General features: G+C 41.6%; 1 protein-coding gene across 5 annotated transcripts in view; it reads right to left on the minus strand.

The window, feature by feature from the left end:
- cttnbp2nlb (CTTNBP2 N-terminal like b) overlaps positions 1 to 19,224 on the minus strand; it is a 62,630-nt gene that overhangs the window by 5,178 nt on the left and 38,228 nt on the right. For 3 of the 5 annotated variants that reach the window (XM_041196331.1, XM_041196330.1, XM_041196333.1), the window contains 2 exons: positions 12,232 to 12,462; positions 1,240 to 1,347 (listed from right to left, as the gene is read on the minus strand). In XM_041196331.1, the coding sequence (XP_041052265.1) occupies positions 1,240 to 1,347; positions 12,232 to 12,462 (339 nt within the window). Of the gene's footprint in view, positions 1 to 1,239; positions 1,361 to 12,231; positions 12,463 to 16,046; positions 16,180 to 19,224 lie in introns of those variants that run through there. The other 2 variants (XM_041196332.1, XM_041196334.1) reach the window with 2 other exon arrangements.

Here is a 19,224-nt window from a genome sequence, read left to right on the forward strand (position 1 = left end):
AATTTATTTTTAAACAGAACTTTTCCTGAGTTTTCCGCATTTACCCCTGCTCTGTAGTACAGGGTTTGTCAATAGTGTATATGGTCATATCATGTCCAAATGTGGTGTGATGGGTTTGGTAACCTTTTTGTGTGTTTATATGTAATGGGCTAGTACAGATTATAAGATAGCCTTATAAAGGAATTTGGTATGTTTTCTCAAAAACAGTAAAGCCTATATGTAGGTAACAACTCTCCGCATATGAAAGGCTAAAAAAAAGCGTAATTATAAATGCAAAAGCTGTACCACACCTAGGAGGACGGAGCACAGTTTTGATCTCCTTATTTAAGGAGGGATATAATTGCACTGGAAGCATTTCAAGGAAGGCTCACTAGGCTGGTTCCTGGATGAAGGGATTGTCTTATGGAGGAAAGGTTGAGCAAGTTGGGCCTTTACTCATTAGAGTTTAGATGAATCATAATGAAACATAGGAGATTCTGAAGGGACTTAACAGTGCAGAAGCTGGGAGGACATTTACCCTCATGCGGGAATCTAAAACTAGCGGGCAGTTTCAAAATAAATAAATTAAAATTTCATCTCCATTAAAGACGGAGATGCTGAGAAATTTCTTCCTTCAGAGGCTTTTTAGTCTTTGGCATTCTCTTCCACAGAGAGTAGTGGAGGTTGGGTCATTGAATATATTCAAGGCTGAGTTAGACAGATTTTTAATCTTCAGGGGAGTCAAGGGTTATGGGCAACAGCCAGCAAAGTGGAGTTAAGGCCACGATCAGATCAACCATGGTCTTTTTCATTGGTGGAGCAGGCTCAACTGGCCAACTCTGTCCCCATTTCCTATGATCTGTAAACAGGTCAGTCCAAATAAATGGAAGCCATCAAACTTGAATGCTAATAGAAACATAAAATGCTGAAAGCACTCAGTAGGTCAGGCAGCATCTGTCTGGAAGAGGAACAGAGTTAACGTTCTGTTCTGATGAAAAGGTCTGTGACCTTTCATCCAAAACGTTAACTCTGTTTCTCTCCCCAAAGATGGTGCCTGACCTGCTGAGTACTTCCAACATGTCTGATTTTATTTTGGACCTTCAGCACCTGTAGTTTCTGCTTTTGTAAGTTTGAATACTACTTATGTCACTGTGCTGTCAGCAAAAAATAGTGTGAGAATCTATGCGCTCTCAAAAATACAAGATGTTTCTTCAAACATGATTCATATGAAGACGGCACACAGGCAAAGATTCATTATACCTGCTGAGTGAGTCGCTCACGTTCTTTCTCCAGCATGTAGGTCACATCATCCCCTTCAGCTGTATCTTGGGCATGTCTTCGTCTTTCTTCTTCCAGGTCCAGAATAACCTGCAAAAACCAACTACCTCAGTCATCAAAAACACTGAGCTCTTGAAAACTTTGCAGATGTATTATTTTTGCTGCTTGCATTTTCTGAACAATCCTTGTTAACTATTATATCTTAAACCAAATTCAAAGAAGTTTTGAGTTCACAATTTTACATAGAATCACAAGAATGTTTACAGCAGAGGAGGACGACATCCAGGCGATCGTGTCCATGCTGGCTCTCTGCAAGACAACTCATCCAGTCCCACTCCCTGCCATTTTCCGTAGCCCTGAAATATTTTCCCCTCAGATAATTATCCAATTCCCTTTTGAAAGCCTCAATTGAATCTGCCCCCATTACAGTCTCAGGGAGTGCATTCCAGATCTTAACTACTCGCTCCATAAAGTATTTTCTCATATCACCTTTGCTTCTTTTGCCATTTACCTTAAATCAATGTCCTTTGGTTTTGAACTATTCTATCAACAAGAATAGTTTATCCCTATCTACTCTGTCCAGACCTCTCGATTTTGAATACCTTCATAAATCTTCTCTCAATCTTCTCTTGCCTATGTTCTATGGGGCTCTTTGCTTTTGAGTTTATATTCAAATTTAGACAATGTACTCAGGTTAGCAACCATGTATAATTTAATTGTGACTGGAGTCAGATCCAATCACGTACTTATGTTCAGCAACAGTTAGTATTCCAATAACTTGAAATTCTTCTTCTCACCTTCCCTCCAGTGCTGAGAAATGGTCAGAACCAAGCACTGCAAGCTAGTTTTCCAAGGTTTGATGCAGGGCACAGTGCCTCTTTCTCTGTCCCAAAGTGTCTCAGCTTGTCAGTACACCTCTGCTACATTAATGTAGCATTTTTCCATTTCCACAATAGCTACTTTCTCTGAATGAGTTTGCCATTTGAGTGCTAACTAGGCCCAGATTTTCTTATAGCCTGCAGTTATTTATCTCAGTTTTAAGGCCTGGTTCTAGTGATGAAAAGCCAGCGTCTAATTTATTGCACCATCCTTCTCATGTTTACACTCCTTTGCCTGAAGTATCCCTCAAAAGGAGCCGAGTTCTGTAACTACTCTTGTTGGCAGTTGCTTGTACTACAAGTTTACAATGAACTAAAAATGGAAGATAAAAAATACTAATTTCCACTCAAGTAATATTCCTTCTCCCTATTAGTACTGCTGTTTTCAATGTTGGTGGAGCTAGCAGATTTCAGCTAGGCTATTCTGGTCACAAGCTATTCCACAGCTGTGGAGCAGTGACCTAGGCAATGGACTTATACTACCCAGCTGAGTTAGAGATTGCAACCTCTCCGCTCATCCAAAAAGTTAAAAATAAAAATTACAATCAAAATGTAAGCAAAATATTCAATTTAACCATTTGTCACATTGGGTTATGGCATTATAAAATGTACGTATGAACTCTTGTATAAGCATTCAGGAGCTGTGCTCAATGTTCATTCTATGCAAATTCCGACATCAAATAGTTTTTAAGGGGAATATATAGTTCAGAATACATATCATTAGTGCCTTATTACATTCTTAGAATACACCCAATCAGCTGATAAATGTCAGATAATACTAGGTTAAATTTAAGTCAAGTCTAGTATTTAAGCTTTCAGAAATGTTTCCATAATAAAACCAATTATGAGCGGCAATGGTCATCTACAATTCTTATATGGGTTGGGGTGGGGGCGGTGAAGAATAAAAGGTTCTGTCAAAGATCTGTCACAGTGAGAACACAACCTAAAATACATCAGTGGAAGATCCGAGTATAAGCCAAATACATCACCACAAAGGAGAGGATGAAACCAAGAAAACCGGATTCATACAACTCGCCTCCCGTGAACATCCTCAAAGATGGTCCAATAGTCTGGGCATCAGTCTAGGAACAGGCTGCCTGATTTTCTTTTGGTTTCAGAATAGTTAATACTTGGATAGAATCAAGAGGATTGTGAAAATTAAGTCGTGTGAAAAAAATAAGTTAATGCTCAGCCAGTTGTTGACAGGGAGGTCATCCAAGAAAGACAGATCACAGAATTTTGTAAATGGTGAGAAGTTAGGAACTGTGGAGGGGCAGAGAAATTTAGGGGTCCAAGTACAGAAGTCACTAAAACTAGTGGACAGGTACAAAAAATAACTGCACAGGCAAATGGAATGAAGGCTTTTTTCTCAATGTGGCTAGAATACAAAAGGGTGAAAGTTTTGTCATAGTTATATAAAACACTAGATGGACTCCAATTACAGTACAGTGATTAGTTCCGCACCTTCAGGAAAGATGCAGCACAAATTCACCAGAATGATAACTGGGCTAAAAACTTTGTTTTTGCGTTCATGGGATATTGGCATCTTGGCAAGGCCATCCCTAATTGCCCTCGAGAAGCTGATGGTGAACTGCCTTCTTAAACTGCTGCAGTCTATGTGCTGTAGGTGCACCCACAGTGGTTAGGTAGTGAGTTCCAGGATTTTAACCCAATGACAATGAAGGAACAATGATATATTTCCAAGTCAGGACGGTCAAGGGGAACTTGCAAGTGGTGGTGTTTCTATGCAGCAGCTGCCCTGCCAGATGGTAGAGATTGCAGGTTTGGAAGATGCTGTCAACAATGTGGACAGGTTGGTTAGAATAGGCTTGTATTCCTTGAATATAGAAGATTAAGGTGTTTGGTGGGGGTCTCCAGAACAAGGGAATGTACCCTTCAAATTAAAACTAGGTGTCCAGGGCTGATCTTAGGAAGCACTTCTTCACACAAATGATAGTAGAAATATGGAACTAACGCCCCCCACCCCACCAAACCCCTCGCCCAAAACACCATCCCCAAAAGGCTGCAAAGGTCAATCGAAAATTTCAAAATGGGGACTAATAGATTTTTGTTAGGCAAGGGTATTTAAAGATTACAGAACTAATGCAGGTAAGTGGAGTTAAGGTACAGATCGGCTGTGATTTAACTGAATGATAGAACAGGGTCGAGGACCAAATAGCAGTCATGCTCCCATGTTTGACTTTGGAGTTTATAAGCTTTTTGTGGAGGTAGGGGAGATCTTATGTAACAGTAGGTGCCTCAACTGTAGATCCTTTGATTTCTTTAGCCCAAGGCTAAACAGATGTCTTGGAAATCCTGACTATGGCCTGCAAAAGTAATAAATGTAGAACACGTATCTTTACTAGGCTAATTAAGAGCATTTGATAACCATTCGCCCATAATGATGCATTCTGAATCACAATGACTGCAGGTATTTAAACTTTAGTGAGAAGTCTATATGGAGATATACTTCACCTCATTAGCATTGGCAATAGCTTGATTCTCAGATAACTAAATGCCTGATTAAACATGTAGGAGTATGCATTTAGTGCAGTCCTTTGGGATTAATTCACATTCCATAATTGAGATCTTCACTTAGTCAGCATTTTGCAGTAAATGATGTGATCTTTTAGCTTATATTATTTACAGTGAATATATCATCTATATAATTTATGGTCGAACAGCCATAAAAGTAGTGGAATTTTCTACTGCAACCAATGCATGTAATTTTGTCTCTTCACTTGAACTTTACAATTACTATAAATTCATGAACTGTTACTGCAAGGAGGCCATCTACAAAAACCAGTATGTAGGGAACTGTAAAGTTAGATTGATTTAATTATATTTATATAGCTGAGGCAATCAAGATGCAGTCAAACGAAATTCATGGATACACTTGACGAGGTACACAGATGACTCTGAATTACACAGAAGACAGGGAAGTTTTAGGAACACAGAAGCAGGAGTAGGAGGCGGCCATTCAGGTCATCGAGACTGCTGCACCATTCAATATGATCATTCACTTCAATGTCTTTTTCCCCCCACACTATCCCCATATCCTTTACGCCATTGCCATTTAGAAATCTGTCAGTCAATCTCTACTTTAAACATAGAGATAAAAACAAAAAAACTGCGGATGCTGGAAATCCAAAACAAAAACAGAATTACCTGGAGAAACTCAGCAGGTCTGGCAGCATCGGCGGAGAAGATAAGAGTTGACGTTTCGAGTCCTCATGACCCTTCGACAGAACTTGAGTTCGAGTCCAAGAAAAAATTGAAATATAAGCTGGTTTAAGGTGCGTGGGGGTGGGGGGGGGGGGGGGGGGGGGGGGGGGGGGGCGGAGAGAGAGAGAGAGAGAGAGAGAGAAGTGGAGGGGGGGTGTGGTTGTAGGGACAAACAAGCAGTGATAGAAGCAGATCATCAAAAGATGTCAACAACAATAGAACAAAAGAACACATAGGTGTTAAAGTTGGTGATATTATCTAAACGAATGTGCTAATTAAGAATGGATAGTAGGGCACTCAAGGTATAGCTCTAGTGGGGGTGGGGAGAGCATAAAAGATTTTAAGATATTTAAAAATAATGGAAATAGGTGGGAAAAGAAAAATCTATATAATTTATTGGGAAAAAAAAGGAAGGGGGAAACAGAAAGGGGGTGGGGATGGGGGAGGGAGCTCACGACCTAAAGTTGTTGAATTCAATATTCAGTCCGGAAGGCTGTAAAGTGCCTAGTCGGAAGATGAGGTGTTGTTCCTTCAGTTTGCGTTGGGCTTCAGTGGAACAATGCAGCAAGCCAAGGACAGACATGTGGGCAAGAGAGCAGGGTGGAGTGTTAAAATGGCAAGCGACAGGGAGGTTTGGGTCATTCTTGCGGACAGACCACAGGTGTTCTGCAAACCGGTCGCCCGGTTTACGTTTGGTCTGTCCAATGTAGAGGAGACCACATTGGGAGCAACGAATGCAGTAGACTAACTTTCTGTTTCCCCCTTCCTTTTTTCCCCAATAAATTATATAGATTTTTCTTTTCCCACCTATTTCCATTATTTTTAAATATCTTAAAATCTTTTATGCTCTCCCCACCCCCACTAGAGCTATACCTTGAGTGCCCTACTATCCATTCTTAATTAGCACATTCGTTTAGATAATATCACCAACTTTAACACCTATGTGTTCTTTTGTTCTACTGTTGTTGACATCTTTTGATGATCTGCTTCTATCACTGCTTGTTTGTCCCTACAACCACACCCACCCCCCTCCACTTCTCTCTCTCTCTCCGCCCCCCCCACACACCTTAAACCAGCTTATATTTCAACTCTTTCTTGGACTCGAATTCAAGTTCTGTCGAAGTGTCATGAGGATTCGAAACGTCAACTCTTTTCTTCTCCGCCGATGCTGCCAGACCTGCTGAGTTTTTCCAGGTAATTCTGTTTTTGTTTCTACTTTAAACATATTCAATGACTGAAATTCCACAGCCCTCTGGGGTCGAGGATTCCAAAGGTTCACAACCTTCTTGAGTGAAAAAGTTCCTCCTCATTTCAGTCCTAAGTGGATTCCCCCTTATTTTAAAATTGTGTTCCCTGGTTCTAGACTCCCCAACCAGGGGAACCATCTTACCTGCATCTACCCTGTCTATCCCTTTAAGTATTTTGTAGGTTTCAATGCGACCACCTCTCATTCTTCAAACTCTAGAGAATACAGGCCCAGTTTCCCCAATCTCTCTTTATGGGACAGTCCTGCTATCCCAGGATCAAGTCTGGTGAACCTTTGTTGCACTCCCTCTATAACAATAATATCCTTCCTAAGGTAAGGGGACCAAAAATGCACAGTATTCCAGGTGTGGTCTAACCAAGGTTCTATACTACTGCAGCAAGACTTTGCTACTCCTGTACTCAAACCGCCTTGTGATAAAGGCCAACATGCCATTAGTCTTCCTAATGGCCTGCAGAACATGCATGTTAGCCTTCAGTGACTTATTGAAAAGGGCAACCAGGATCTTTTGTACATCCACAGTTTCTAATCTTTTACCATTTTAAGGAATACTCTGCCCATCTGTTCCTCCTACCAAAGTGGATAACCTCTCATTTTCCATATAATACTCCATCTACCATGGTCTTGCCCGCTAAATCTGTCCAAATCCCCTTGAAGCCGCTTTGCATCTTCTTCACAACACACATTCTCACCTAGTTTTGTGTCACCTGCGAACTTGGAAATATTACATTTGGTCCCCAAATCCAAATCATTAATATATATTGTGAACAACTAGAATCCAAGTACTGACCCCTGCAGTACCCCACTAGTCACAGCCTGCCAATGTGAGAATGACCAGCTTATAATATTTATCCCTTAACAAACAAAATTAAAATGAAATCTCCCTGTTGTTCGTAAAACCCTTGCTCCTGGTAAATTCACTGTTTCCTTTCTCTACATTACAGCAATGACCACCGTTCAAAAGTACTTAATTGCTGTGAATTGCTTTGGGATGTCCCGAGATCGTGGAAGACATCAACACATGTTAATTGTTTCTTTTGTACAATGGAGAATTCAAACATGTGACTTTGCTGATTCTAATACTCCAGTGTCATAGACCCAGCAGCCAGGCCCTTCCATGGATATTTGGGACTGTGGAGAGGGTGTTACAAATATCTAGGCCTGGATTTTCAGTCACGACAATTTGGGAGTCCTTTAAAAATGGCGGGCAGGTCCTGATTCTGGGATTCCCAACCCCATTCCCTGGCTGTCTGATTTTCCGGAGTGCCTTTAAAGAGCGCGGGCTGGTTCCTGTCAAAAGCCTGTATCTGGCTCTCCTGACCCGGCCGGCTCCATTGCAGAGATAGATATATCCTACTCCTTTGCAATTTTCGTGGAGTCAGGCCAGGTTTATAAAGAGTCGTGGTTCACAGCTCCTCAGAGCATGAGGCTTTTCAAAGGTAAGTTCAAAAGGTCCTCCTCATGCCTCCCATGCAAAGTTCTGCCCTCCCACCCACTCCCCATAGCCCCTATTGCCAAGCCCAGCCCTACAATCCATCCGACATGGCCTCTCATGACCTCATCCAAGCTATGGCACTTCCATGCCCATTGACACATTATACACTGTATTGAACCAACGAACCCTATAGTGTCAGTAAGATGTGTTTAAAAAAAAGCTTTAAAGTAAATCATTTATAACTTTCTCCCTTGTTGAAAAAAGTCATTTCACTACCAGCCAATAAGTGTCAATCATCCAGACCTTTTAAAGTATCAATAACAAAAACCACAAACCCTTGAACCACTTAACTTTGTGTAAATAAACATTATGAAATCGACCATAGAGACCAGAGATCCTGAGCTCTAGGATGCAGCTGTTTCAATAAGCACAATGGCTATCTGGGCTCGCAGTCATGCCTCATTATCTATGCTTGGTGTGTGTGCGGAAGGGCAGAACTTGGAAAAGGGAGCATGAGGGGCCATAGCGGCGCGTGGGGGCATGATGTGACATGGATGGGGCATATGGCGTGTTTGGAAGGTGAGGGCTGGGGGGCCAAGGTCCCACTGCATCCAGGCGAGCCTTTCAAATATATAGTTAAAAACAAAAAACTGCGGATGCTGGAAATCCAAAACAAAAACAGAATTACCTGGAAAAACTCACCAGGTCTGGCAGCATCGACGGAGAAGAAAAAAGTTGACGTTTCGTGTCATGACCCTTCAACAGAACTGAGTATTAGGAGAGAGGTAAAATATAAGCTGGTTTAAGGTCGGGGGGTGGGGGGAGAGAAGTGGAGGGGGTGGGGGGGGGCGGTGGTGTGTTGTTGTAGGGACAAGCAGGCAGTGATAGGAGCAGATAATCAAAAGATGTCACAGACAAAAGAACAAAGAGGTGTTGAAGGTGGTATTATAGTAAACACCATGTCAAACACCAGGAGAGAAATGGAAAGCAATGAAGATGAACAAGGCTATCTGCTCCTATCACTGCTTGCTTGTCCCTACAACCACACCCCACCACCCCCCCCACCCCCACTTCTCTCCCCCCACACCCCCACCTTAAACCAGCTTATATTTCACCCCTCTCCTAATATTACTCAGTTCTGTTGAAGGGTCATGAGGACTCGAAACATCAACTCTTTTCTTCTCTGCCGATGCTGCCAGACCTGCTGAGTTTTTCAAGGTAATTCTGTTTTTGTTTTGAGCCTTTCAAACAGCCTGCCTTTGCACGCGGCAGCCCGTGGTTGCATCAAACTTTTCCCTGGGTCAACTGGCCCAATTCCAGCCTGTACCCGCCCTAGGCAATAAAGATCCCGCCTTTGTGAACACTTTCTCTCAAGGCAGGCAGGCCAATCTGGGAACTTCCCTGACTCCTGCTACCCGCCTCAAGGATGAAAATCCATGCTCTAGCTCATGTGCTTTAGAATATAAAACTTGCAGTTTTCAAATTAATGTTTTAACTGTAGGAAATGGGGTAAAGGCAATATAAACACTTAAAAAGGTCAGAATAGAAGACATAAGAACTATAACCAGCAGGTGCAGGAACTTAAACAATGCATGACCTAACTGAAAACAGAAAATGGAATGGAAAAAGAAAAAAGGGAAACATGCAATGGGGAGTGACCCTCCCTGCTTCTGAAGAAACAAAAACTGAACCTGAGGATTGGAAACCAAAACTTCCAGCCAGACTGAAAGGCTATACAAAGGAACGCAGACCATCCAAGCTCAGTAGTTGCAAGTTGGACCTGGTGCGGTTGCACTATGACCGACGTAAATGATAGTTAGCTTGGCCTGCACCGTAAGCAGAGGAAAAGCTAACTTCATCATTCACTGTGTGGAATGTAGGTGCGGCTTAGTCTCAGTTTGAATTTTGTGAACTGGAAGATTGTCTAGTTTGATTCTAGTGGAAGAATCTATTGTGGACCTCTCAATGTTTTGTGACAAAGAGAGCAACCAGCTGATTAGCTTAGAAGTACTGAAAATGTAACTAGAACAAGGGACTTTTTAAAAAATTCATTCACGGGATGTGGGCTTCGCTGGCTGGGTCAGCGTTATTTCTCATCCCTAACTGCCCTTGAGAAGGCGGTGCTGAGCTGCCTTCTTGAACCACTGCAGTCCATGTGGTGTAGGTACATCCACAGTGCTGTTAGGGAGGGAGTTCTAGGATTTTGACCCAGTGACAGTGAAGGAATGGCAATATACTTCCAAATCAGCATGGTGAGTGACTTGGAGGGGAACTTCCAGGTGGTGGTGTTCCCATCTATCTGCTGTCCTTGTCCTTCTAGGTGATGTTAGTGGTCATGGGTTTGGAAGGTGTTGTCTAAGGAACCTTGGTGAACTCCTGTGGCATCTCTGAGGAATCCATTCAAGAGATGGTAAATGAAAGTTACACCTCTGACAATAGCTGGAGCCAAGGAGAAATGTTAACAGTCCCTAAACGGATCATAACGGGGCACTTTCAAAGGAAGGGTGAAAAAAAATTGCAACAGGCTTAATCTTTAGAAATGCCACAATGGCAATTTTTCAGTTGGTATCGTCAGACCCGTGTCCATGTGCCAGCTCTGCACTGACATTGCTAAAATTGCTCAGCCTTTATCTTTAGAAATCACAGAACAACATTGTTATGGATCTACTTCTTGCAGTAAGGATGAGAGCGCCAACTGCAGCTAACATTTGCCAGTTCAGAGTTGGTGACTGGAATTAAATAAAAAAAATGTCTTGGCGACATTTTTGAAAAATGAGTGACCTGTCCTGTTCTCCAAAAGTGCAAAAACTAGGCCACTGAATTAAAATCAAATCTACAAAAGGGTGCAGAGTGTAATTTTCACTTCCTAAGTTTCCCAAAAATGGCATCCTGAGTATGAGAAAATCATTAGACAGAAAGAAGAGAAAGAGTTGGCAGAAATTTCAAAGGTGACATATTCTGCTTAGTTTTCTTCCCATCCTTAATGGTAATGGTAAACCTGTATAAGACGACTGGGAACAGGTTACTTGCTTGCCTCATGGCTTATGACAGAGGAACAGGCCAAGACAACATAAGGAGAGGAAATCACAACTGAGGAGACTTTCAATTCTAAAGCAAAATACTTAAGTACTGTTCCATTAGTAAATGTCTTTTGTTAATTTGCACTTACATTTGATCTAATGTCAGGTTTAGTACTAGAAACAGAATTCCAATACATAGAAACAAAGAAGCTAGGAGCAAGAGTAGGCCATTCGGCCCCTCAAGCCTGCTCCACCATTCAAAATGATCATGGCTGATCCTCTATCTCAACGCTATATTCCTGCTTTCTCTCCATACCCCTTGATGCCCCTAATATCCAAAAATTTATCAATTTCTTTCTTGAATATACTCAGTGACCCGGCCTCCACAACCTTTTGTGGTAGAGAATTCCACAGGTTGGCCATCCTGAGTGAATAAATTTTTCCTCATCTCAGTCCTAAATGGCCTGCCCCATATCTTGAGACTGTGGCCCCTGGTTCTAGACTCCCCAACCAGGGGAAACATCCTCCCTACATCTAGTCTGTCTAGCCCTGTTAGAATTTTATACGTTTCAATCAGATCCCCTCTCATTCTTCTAAACTCTAGTGAATACAGGCCCAGTCAAGCCAATCTCTCTTCATATGACAGTCCTGCCATCCCCAGCATCAGATTAATGAACCTTCGCTGCAATCTATAGCAAGTATATCCTTTCTTAGGTAGGAAGACCAAAACTGCATGCAATACTCCAGGTCTGGTCTCACCAAGGCCCTGTATAACTGTAGTGAGACATCCTCACTTCTGAACACTAATCCCCTTGCGATGAAGGCCAACATACCATTTGCCTTCCTAAATGCTTGCTGTACCTGCCTGTTTACTTTCATTGACTGGTGTACAAGGACACCGAGATCCCTTTGTACATCCACATTTCCCAATATATCACCATTTAAATAATACTCTGCCTTTCTGTTTTTCACATTGGATGTGAAATCATAGAATCATAGAAGTTACAATACAGAAGGAGGCTATTCAGCCGGTTTTAGTTGTGCTGACTCTCTGACTCCCACACCCCGGTTTTTTGTGTGTAACCCTGTAAGTTCCTCAAGATTAGCTTAATGCATAACATGAGGTACATGCAATGTAATATTTTACAATACCTTTCTGTGTCTGCTTTCTGCAGCAGCCAACTGGGATACCATTCGTTCCTGCATTGTCTTGCACTGCGTCATTACTACCTTGAGCACTGACAGTGGGTTGGTGCACACAGGCTGCTTGTCACCACGATTGCCATCTCTGACCGACTCACAATCCCTCTGTAGAGCAAGGAATGGGTCACTGATGTCATATTTTCCATAGCGCTCTTGGATGAAACGATCTCTGTGTTGTGCCTGTAACCAAACCCAGGGAACATTTAGAACTTAAAAAAAATGCTAGTTTAATCCCGACTTTAATGCTATTCAAAATGAACATTTGCCATCAGGATATTAATTTTTTTTTTAATTGAAAAAAGTAGTAAAATACATAGGAAAACACAGGAACAAGAGAAGACTCTGCAGTCTTTCCAGTGGGGGGAACTCTGTGTATCCCAATCCATAAATATCTATCCAGGTGTCAATTTTTTTCACACTGTCTGCCTCCACTGGCCCTGTAGAAAGCCCATTCCACAACTTCCACACCTAAATTTTTGCACATTTTTAAGGTTCAGTTGCTTTAGCGTGACAGGCTATAATCTTACACAGGAACAATGTAGGCCATTTAGCCTCTTGAGCCTGTTCTGCCAATGAGATCCTAACTGATCTGTGACCCTACTCCAAATAATTGTCTTTGCCTCATATCCTTCAATACCTTTGGATGACAAAGGCCTAACAATTTCAGATTTAAAATTTACAATTGATCTAGCATCATATGCTGTTTGCAGATGAGAGTTCCAAACTTCTACTGCCCCCAAACTTCTACTTGCTTTGGTTCTAATCTTTAGATTTAGCTGCATTGAACCTCATGTTTCTTTAATCCTGTACCCCTGAAACTCCTTAAGTCCCAGTACACAATTTCAAAATCCTTGTCATTGCTTTCAAATGTCAGTCTCTAATGATCTCTTCCTGCCTTAATTTGCTGCATGTTCTTCTAACCTGAGACTACTACTTTCCATTTATTCCTAGTGCAATGGTGGCTGCTTGTTCAGCCACTAGCATTTTCCCCTATAATTCTTAATGAGTTGTCACCTGCTTTGTAGCCCTGTTGGCACAGCACCACTCTTAACTGCTAAGTCCATCAGCAAGAGCAAAATCTATCCAAGCTGGTGACTTTATAGTTAATTTGGAACTGACTGCTCCACTCTAGAAGAAGGGTGTGCTGCAATGAAATAATGGCAGAAAATGTTGGAAATACTGAGCAGGTCATGCAGTATCTGGGAAGAGAGAGGTTGATGACCTTTCATGAGAAATTGATCAGTATGAGATACAATGCACCAGTTGTCATATTATGCTTGAGCGCACTGTTTATATTTGCTATCTATCAAGAATCCAAGAGAGAAAATAAAAATGCAAACAAAACTTTAGCCTCTTTGGTTGGTGAAAGATTTGCCGAATTTCTCAAAAATTTTTGCTTTTTGTTTCGTTCCTCGGCTGCAAGTATTCAGTGTATGCAAGTGAGATGTAGATTATATTTAGCATAATTAAGGTACAGTTAAAGTCACTATCAGACATCAGGATTTAGAAGCAAGCATAATTGTACAGCATTGATACACACAGTATAGGAATTTGAAGAGAATATTCATTGACATTCTAGACTTTCCTGCTTTCAGGTAAATTTGACCATTTATAAACCAGTTTGTTGGGGTTTTCGATGGAGCACCATTAAACAGCAATATTTCCTCACAACTTTTTAAAATTTCCTATCACTTATCTGAGTTTCCAATAAATAATTTGTCTGGGTGTGCTAGAAATACAAGCAGGTCGGAACATTTCTGAGTATGTTCTGAGTAAAATACATCTGTTTACCACCAAAGTGTATACCAGCTTATTTGCTAGTGCATCTAGTAGGAGGAAGGGAAAAACAAGTTTGTAGCTGAAGCAGAGAAACAGAGGTTATAATGAATTGGAGCTAATACTTTTACTCACAATATATCAAGGCACAAGAGATGCTCAGTCACCACTGCCCACTGCTCAACACATCCCTTCCAAGGCTAAACTGATAAGGGTGAGGCCCAGCTGGGTGAAGGCATGGCTCCCAGTGAGGGGAGTGGAGAGGAGGAATGGATGGTGATGAACAAGTAGCTGGAGTCCGAACAAAGTCTGGGGGATGGAGGAGTATAGGCTCGATGAGGTAAGGCCAAGAAGGATTTAAACAAAAGAAGCAGAATTATAATTGTGAGGTATTAGGGGCTGGGAGCCAAAGAAGACTACCAAAGACAGGATGATAGGTGAATAGGACTTGGACTGAGTATTAGAATTTTGGGTGAGCTGAAGATTATGGATAGTAGAGGAATGGGAGACTGGTTTGGAGAACAATGGAACAGCTGGCTCTGGAGGTGACAATGTCATAAAGATTTTGGTGTCAAGCAGACTGAGATACTGTGCAGACAGGAAATGTCCTAAAGGTAGAAGTAAGTTGCTTCAGAGATGGGGTGAATTTTGAGTTGGAAGCTGATGGACATGAAAGGACATTAAGTTGGTTCAGCCCCAGATAGTGGTTAGGAAGGTGATGCTTGTGATGTATAAGGATTGCTGCAGAGGTGGTGCCTTCTGGCAAGATTAAAAACAAATAGTTGTTATAAGATAAATAAAGCTAGCAGTATCCAGAACAGCTGGTTATAAAATATTCAATATGTCAAACCAGAAAGTGCTACTGAAATGTAAAGGTTTTTCATTGCACTGCCTGCTTGGTAGGTAGGGTATGACACAAATAACTTCAAAAATCATATTTTAGGCAACATAGTTTTTCCTTTTAAAAGAGCAGCATCATTGATAACTGCTTTTATTTTTACACGAATACTCCAGAGGATGTGCATAAAATAACTTCCAAGAATTTTGCAGGACAATTTGAAAGATGGAAAGAAAGAAAGAATTTTGTTGGAAAATATGATGATAATTGCAGATATTATCTCAACCCTTATCATTATCATTGGAGTTGAATCAGGGCTGAATGGGTCCAGACTTGCACCACGCTTCAGTTTTATTCTGCTTCATACTGATTATTTGTCCCCGAAATAATAGTTTCAATCTCTGCATCTTCATGTGGCCTCATCACCTAAAGTTTTCGTAGCTGACCCTCCTCACTGCTTCCCATTGACTATTTGCTGTGATTAGAATTAACACTAGAACACTGAAAGCACCTGTATCACATATTCCAACCCTTCCTCTCCAAAAAAAAAAATGAAAATGGTGTTCAACAGAATGCTAATTATGATAGCTTCAATCTTCTCGGGATTCTGTCATAACCATCTATATGCTTATGTTGTGCAACACTGGATCTGCATTGCCAGCTGAAGTCTTGCTTGAAACTTGCACCCTTTATGTTGTAGGGTGGATTTGATATTAGCATAAAACAAAAAATGTGCACAGACAAGTTTATTGTCTTCACTATTTATGACTATATCTGGCTGCTTCACCTTCTCCCATTAGTTGGAAATTTTTGGGGTTAATAATTTATTGCTGCTGATAGCAGCTACACTATCAGTAGCAAGTTTAATAAGCTTTCCCATTGGAGGTGGTCATGAAAATAATTGATTTTAACTTATTGAACAAAATGCAAAATACTGTAGATACTACAAATCTAAACATGAAATAGAGAACGCTGGAAACATTCAGCAACTTGTGGAGAAGAGAACATAGAAGTTTTGGGTGGAATCTTTGTTGAAACTGGGTTAGATCATGCCCATTGACAAATTCGTCACTCCAGAGGGCAAGGTGAGTAATTGCTGTTAGTTGTTGCCAACTTATTTGGTCAAGGTGTGCTGAGTACTCAAACTTACTCTGTACAGGAAAAGCATATGCACAAAGTTATCTAGGTGTGGTTCCTGGTGCTATAGCAACTGCCCCACAATATAGATGGAGTAATTTTCACTGCAGAGCTGTATCTCTTCAGTACAGATATCAGTTTAATGCCTAATGTTGAAAAGATAATGAACAGCAGTTTAGTCTCTACACAATGTCCTTATCCAAACAGTTCCAAAATTCCCAGCATTATACACACGTTGAATATGCTTGAACCCTTGACTCAGCACTATGGATTCTTGCTAAATAATTGAGAGATGAAAATAAAGTGGAAAAAATCCTAAAACTTTAGGCAATGCTTTTTAAAATAAAATAGCAGGGTACTGGAATTTGATAATGGAAAATAATTCAGGGCTTTGGCTGAATTTATCAGATTATGGCATTTTAAAAAAAAATGCATTCTTGCATGAGCCAAAAACTAAAAGCATAGAAATATTCCAGGACAAATAAAATCCATATAAATTCCAGTGGGCACAATTACAAGGCTGTAAATTATGAAGGAAAGCTAATGAGCCAGAAATTTGCACTTCATAGTGAGTTTCAGCCAGCAACAAATGCTTTCACTCGAGCTCATAACCACCTGGAATACTGATCCCAGTGGGGGAATAAACTTGCAATTACAGCCAGAGTGGTCATCTACCGTCCAATTGAGTGTTCCTGCCGCATACATCACCTTTGAGGCAACTCTTCCAAATCTCTTGTTTTACATGCTAGCTGTTACAAACAGGAGGGGGATTAATTTAAACTGCACTAACTTCTCCTCTCACCACCTGTCTATAAACAGAAAAAAAAGTGTTTTTCTCCCTCACTATCTCCTTCCCTGCTCTAGGACTTTTCTGGAATACACAATCTATTTTAGATTCAATGTTTATGGGTGCTATTTAACCCTTTTGGGCCTCTGAACTTTCCCCAGATTTTTGCTCTCCTGCAGATTTCTGCTTGCTGACGTGGGCCTCATTTCTTTCGCCGGCCAACACCTTGCTGCCAGCCAAATCATTTCCAAGGAGGAAATCAATTCCTGCTACTGGTAGTTCAGGGATGATTCCTGCCATGACACAGCCTGAAATGAGGTCACACTTTGGGTAGACCTTGTATAGGGGTGCAAACACAGATCCTCCTCCCACTCCACTGATCAGAGCTTTGGCCTTCAGGGGGCGGGGGACGGTGAAGGGAGGGTAGGTTAGTTTAGGTTTCCCTCTAACATTTAAGGACTGAGTGGCCCCTGCGTCCTGGAGCAGTGCAAAGGACTTGCTCACATTTTGGGACGGGTAGGGAGACACTGTTCCTGAAAGGACTAAACTCCAGAAGCTCTCTGGGAGTTTGTCTCGCTCAGACACACATAGTGCCATGTCCTCCAAAGGCAGGCTAAATTTCTATAGTGAGAGTCTCTGTCTGCTCTGCTGCACTACCCATTGCAGCTGCTCAGATGTAACCCTTTTAGACCTATGAGCTTCCCTTGCAATCTCCAACACTCAGATCTGGAATTGCCTATTTTATTGCAATAACAACACACTGGTCTCTGGGGGTTCTCCTTTGTGGCCGCAACAGGACTTCACACACGCTCATTTGTGTTTTCTTCAGTGGGTGGGGGGCCTTTCCTATCTAGATCATCCTGCATATCTTTACAAAACATTCGCATGGGCATTAGAAAGAGTCTTCCTGAGTTTCCAGTCCTCTGGTTGAGATTGTAGCTGTCTGCTGTGACAGCTGCATTCCAGGCTCTGAGGATTCTCTGCTCTTCCAAGCGTGTCCGCAGGTTGCAGCGTAAGCAATTTTTAAATTCCTCTAATAATACCAACTCATGCAACCTCTCATAGGTGTGAGGGATTCTTTGGGACCTTATGCATTGGTGGAATGCAGTTTGCTTCAGCTGTTCAAACTTGATGTAGATTTGTGTGGGCTTCTCATGAGCGCTCTTGAATTGCTGGCGGTATGCCTCAGTGACTAACTCTTACGCACTTAGAATGACAGCCTTGGTCTGCTCATAAATCAAGGACACATCAGGAGTCAGCTTGAAGTAGACTTCCTAGGCTCTCCCTGACTGTTGCCCTGGAATTAAAAATGTCCAGATGTTCGATGGCCATTTTAGCCGTCCTGCTATTTTCTCAACAGTAGAAAAAAAAGACTCCACATCACTCTCTTCAAATTTGGCAATGAGTTTAGCAGGGTCTCAAGAAAGTGGTTTTGGTTCAGAGAGATGGGGGGTACTACTGGGTACAGAGAGATTTTGCCGCACAGCTTCCAGCTGTTTGGTCTCTCTCTCTCCCCCCACCTTTCACCTGCTAGCTCCATTTCCAATTTTTGAAGCTGGAATTCTCTTTCCCTTTCTCCTGTTCCCTTGCTCTCTCCCTCTCCTGCACTTCTCTTTCCCTCTCCTGAAATTCTAGCTGCATTCTGAGCTTTTCCAGCTCAATTATAGCTAGGGGAAGGGATTCGGAGTCATGGATGGGCTCTACGTCCAACTGCTGTATCAGTAATGTTCTAACAACAACAATCTGAACTGTTCACTTCTCTTCACTTTACTAAGCAATTTTAACTGCACCTCCCTAGCTACAGCTTTCAATTGCTCTGTGCTAAGGACCGCTAAAGTTTCACTCTTCAAATTTCCTTGCTGGAACTACTTACGGGCATCAAAAGGTTGTCGTTTTCTTAGTGTTAGGAAAAAGGAATTTGCTGTGGTAAGTTAGTGTTTGAAAATTTATTCCAGCCACCAAAGTTTTTCCCTTTTAGTTTCCAATTGGCTCTTTTATCTCAGATTTGGCTTGTGTCTGCTTGGAGTCTGGTCAAATTCAAATTGGTGATCCTGCACAGACCCCCAATTTCTGTTATGGGCAGGAGGGGGTTGGGGGGTTAATTTAAACCACACCACTTTCTCCTCTTACCACCTGTAAACAGAAAGGTATTTTGATTTGCTTCCCCCTCATTAGCTGGTGATGTATTTCCCAACCCCTCAGCTTTGATCCAATTTTCTATTAATAACCCCACAGCAAACTCGAGATAGGATGAACTCGAAGGGTTAGCTTATTTGCACACATTCAAACATGGGAGTGGGGTCGCAACGTTTCCCCCTTTGCATTCATACAGTAAAAGAGGGATAGAGAAAAGATTTACAGTTCAGAGACCACGGAGGAAAGACATGGTGTTTCACATGGGTTC

Source organism: Carcharodon carcharias, chromosome 9 (genome assembly GCF_017639515.1).
Source record: "Carcharodon carcharias isolate sCarCar2 chromosome 9, sCarCar2.pri, whole genome shotgun sequence".
Classification (NCBI taxonomy): Eukaryota; Metazoa; Chordata; class Chondrichthyes; order Lamniformes; family Lamnidae; genus Carcharodon; species Carcharodon carcharias.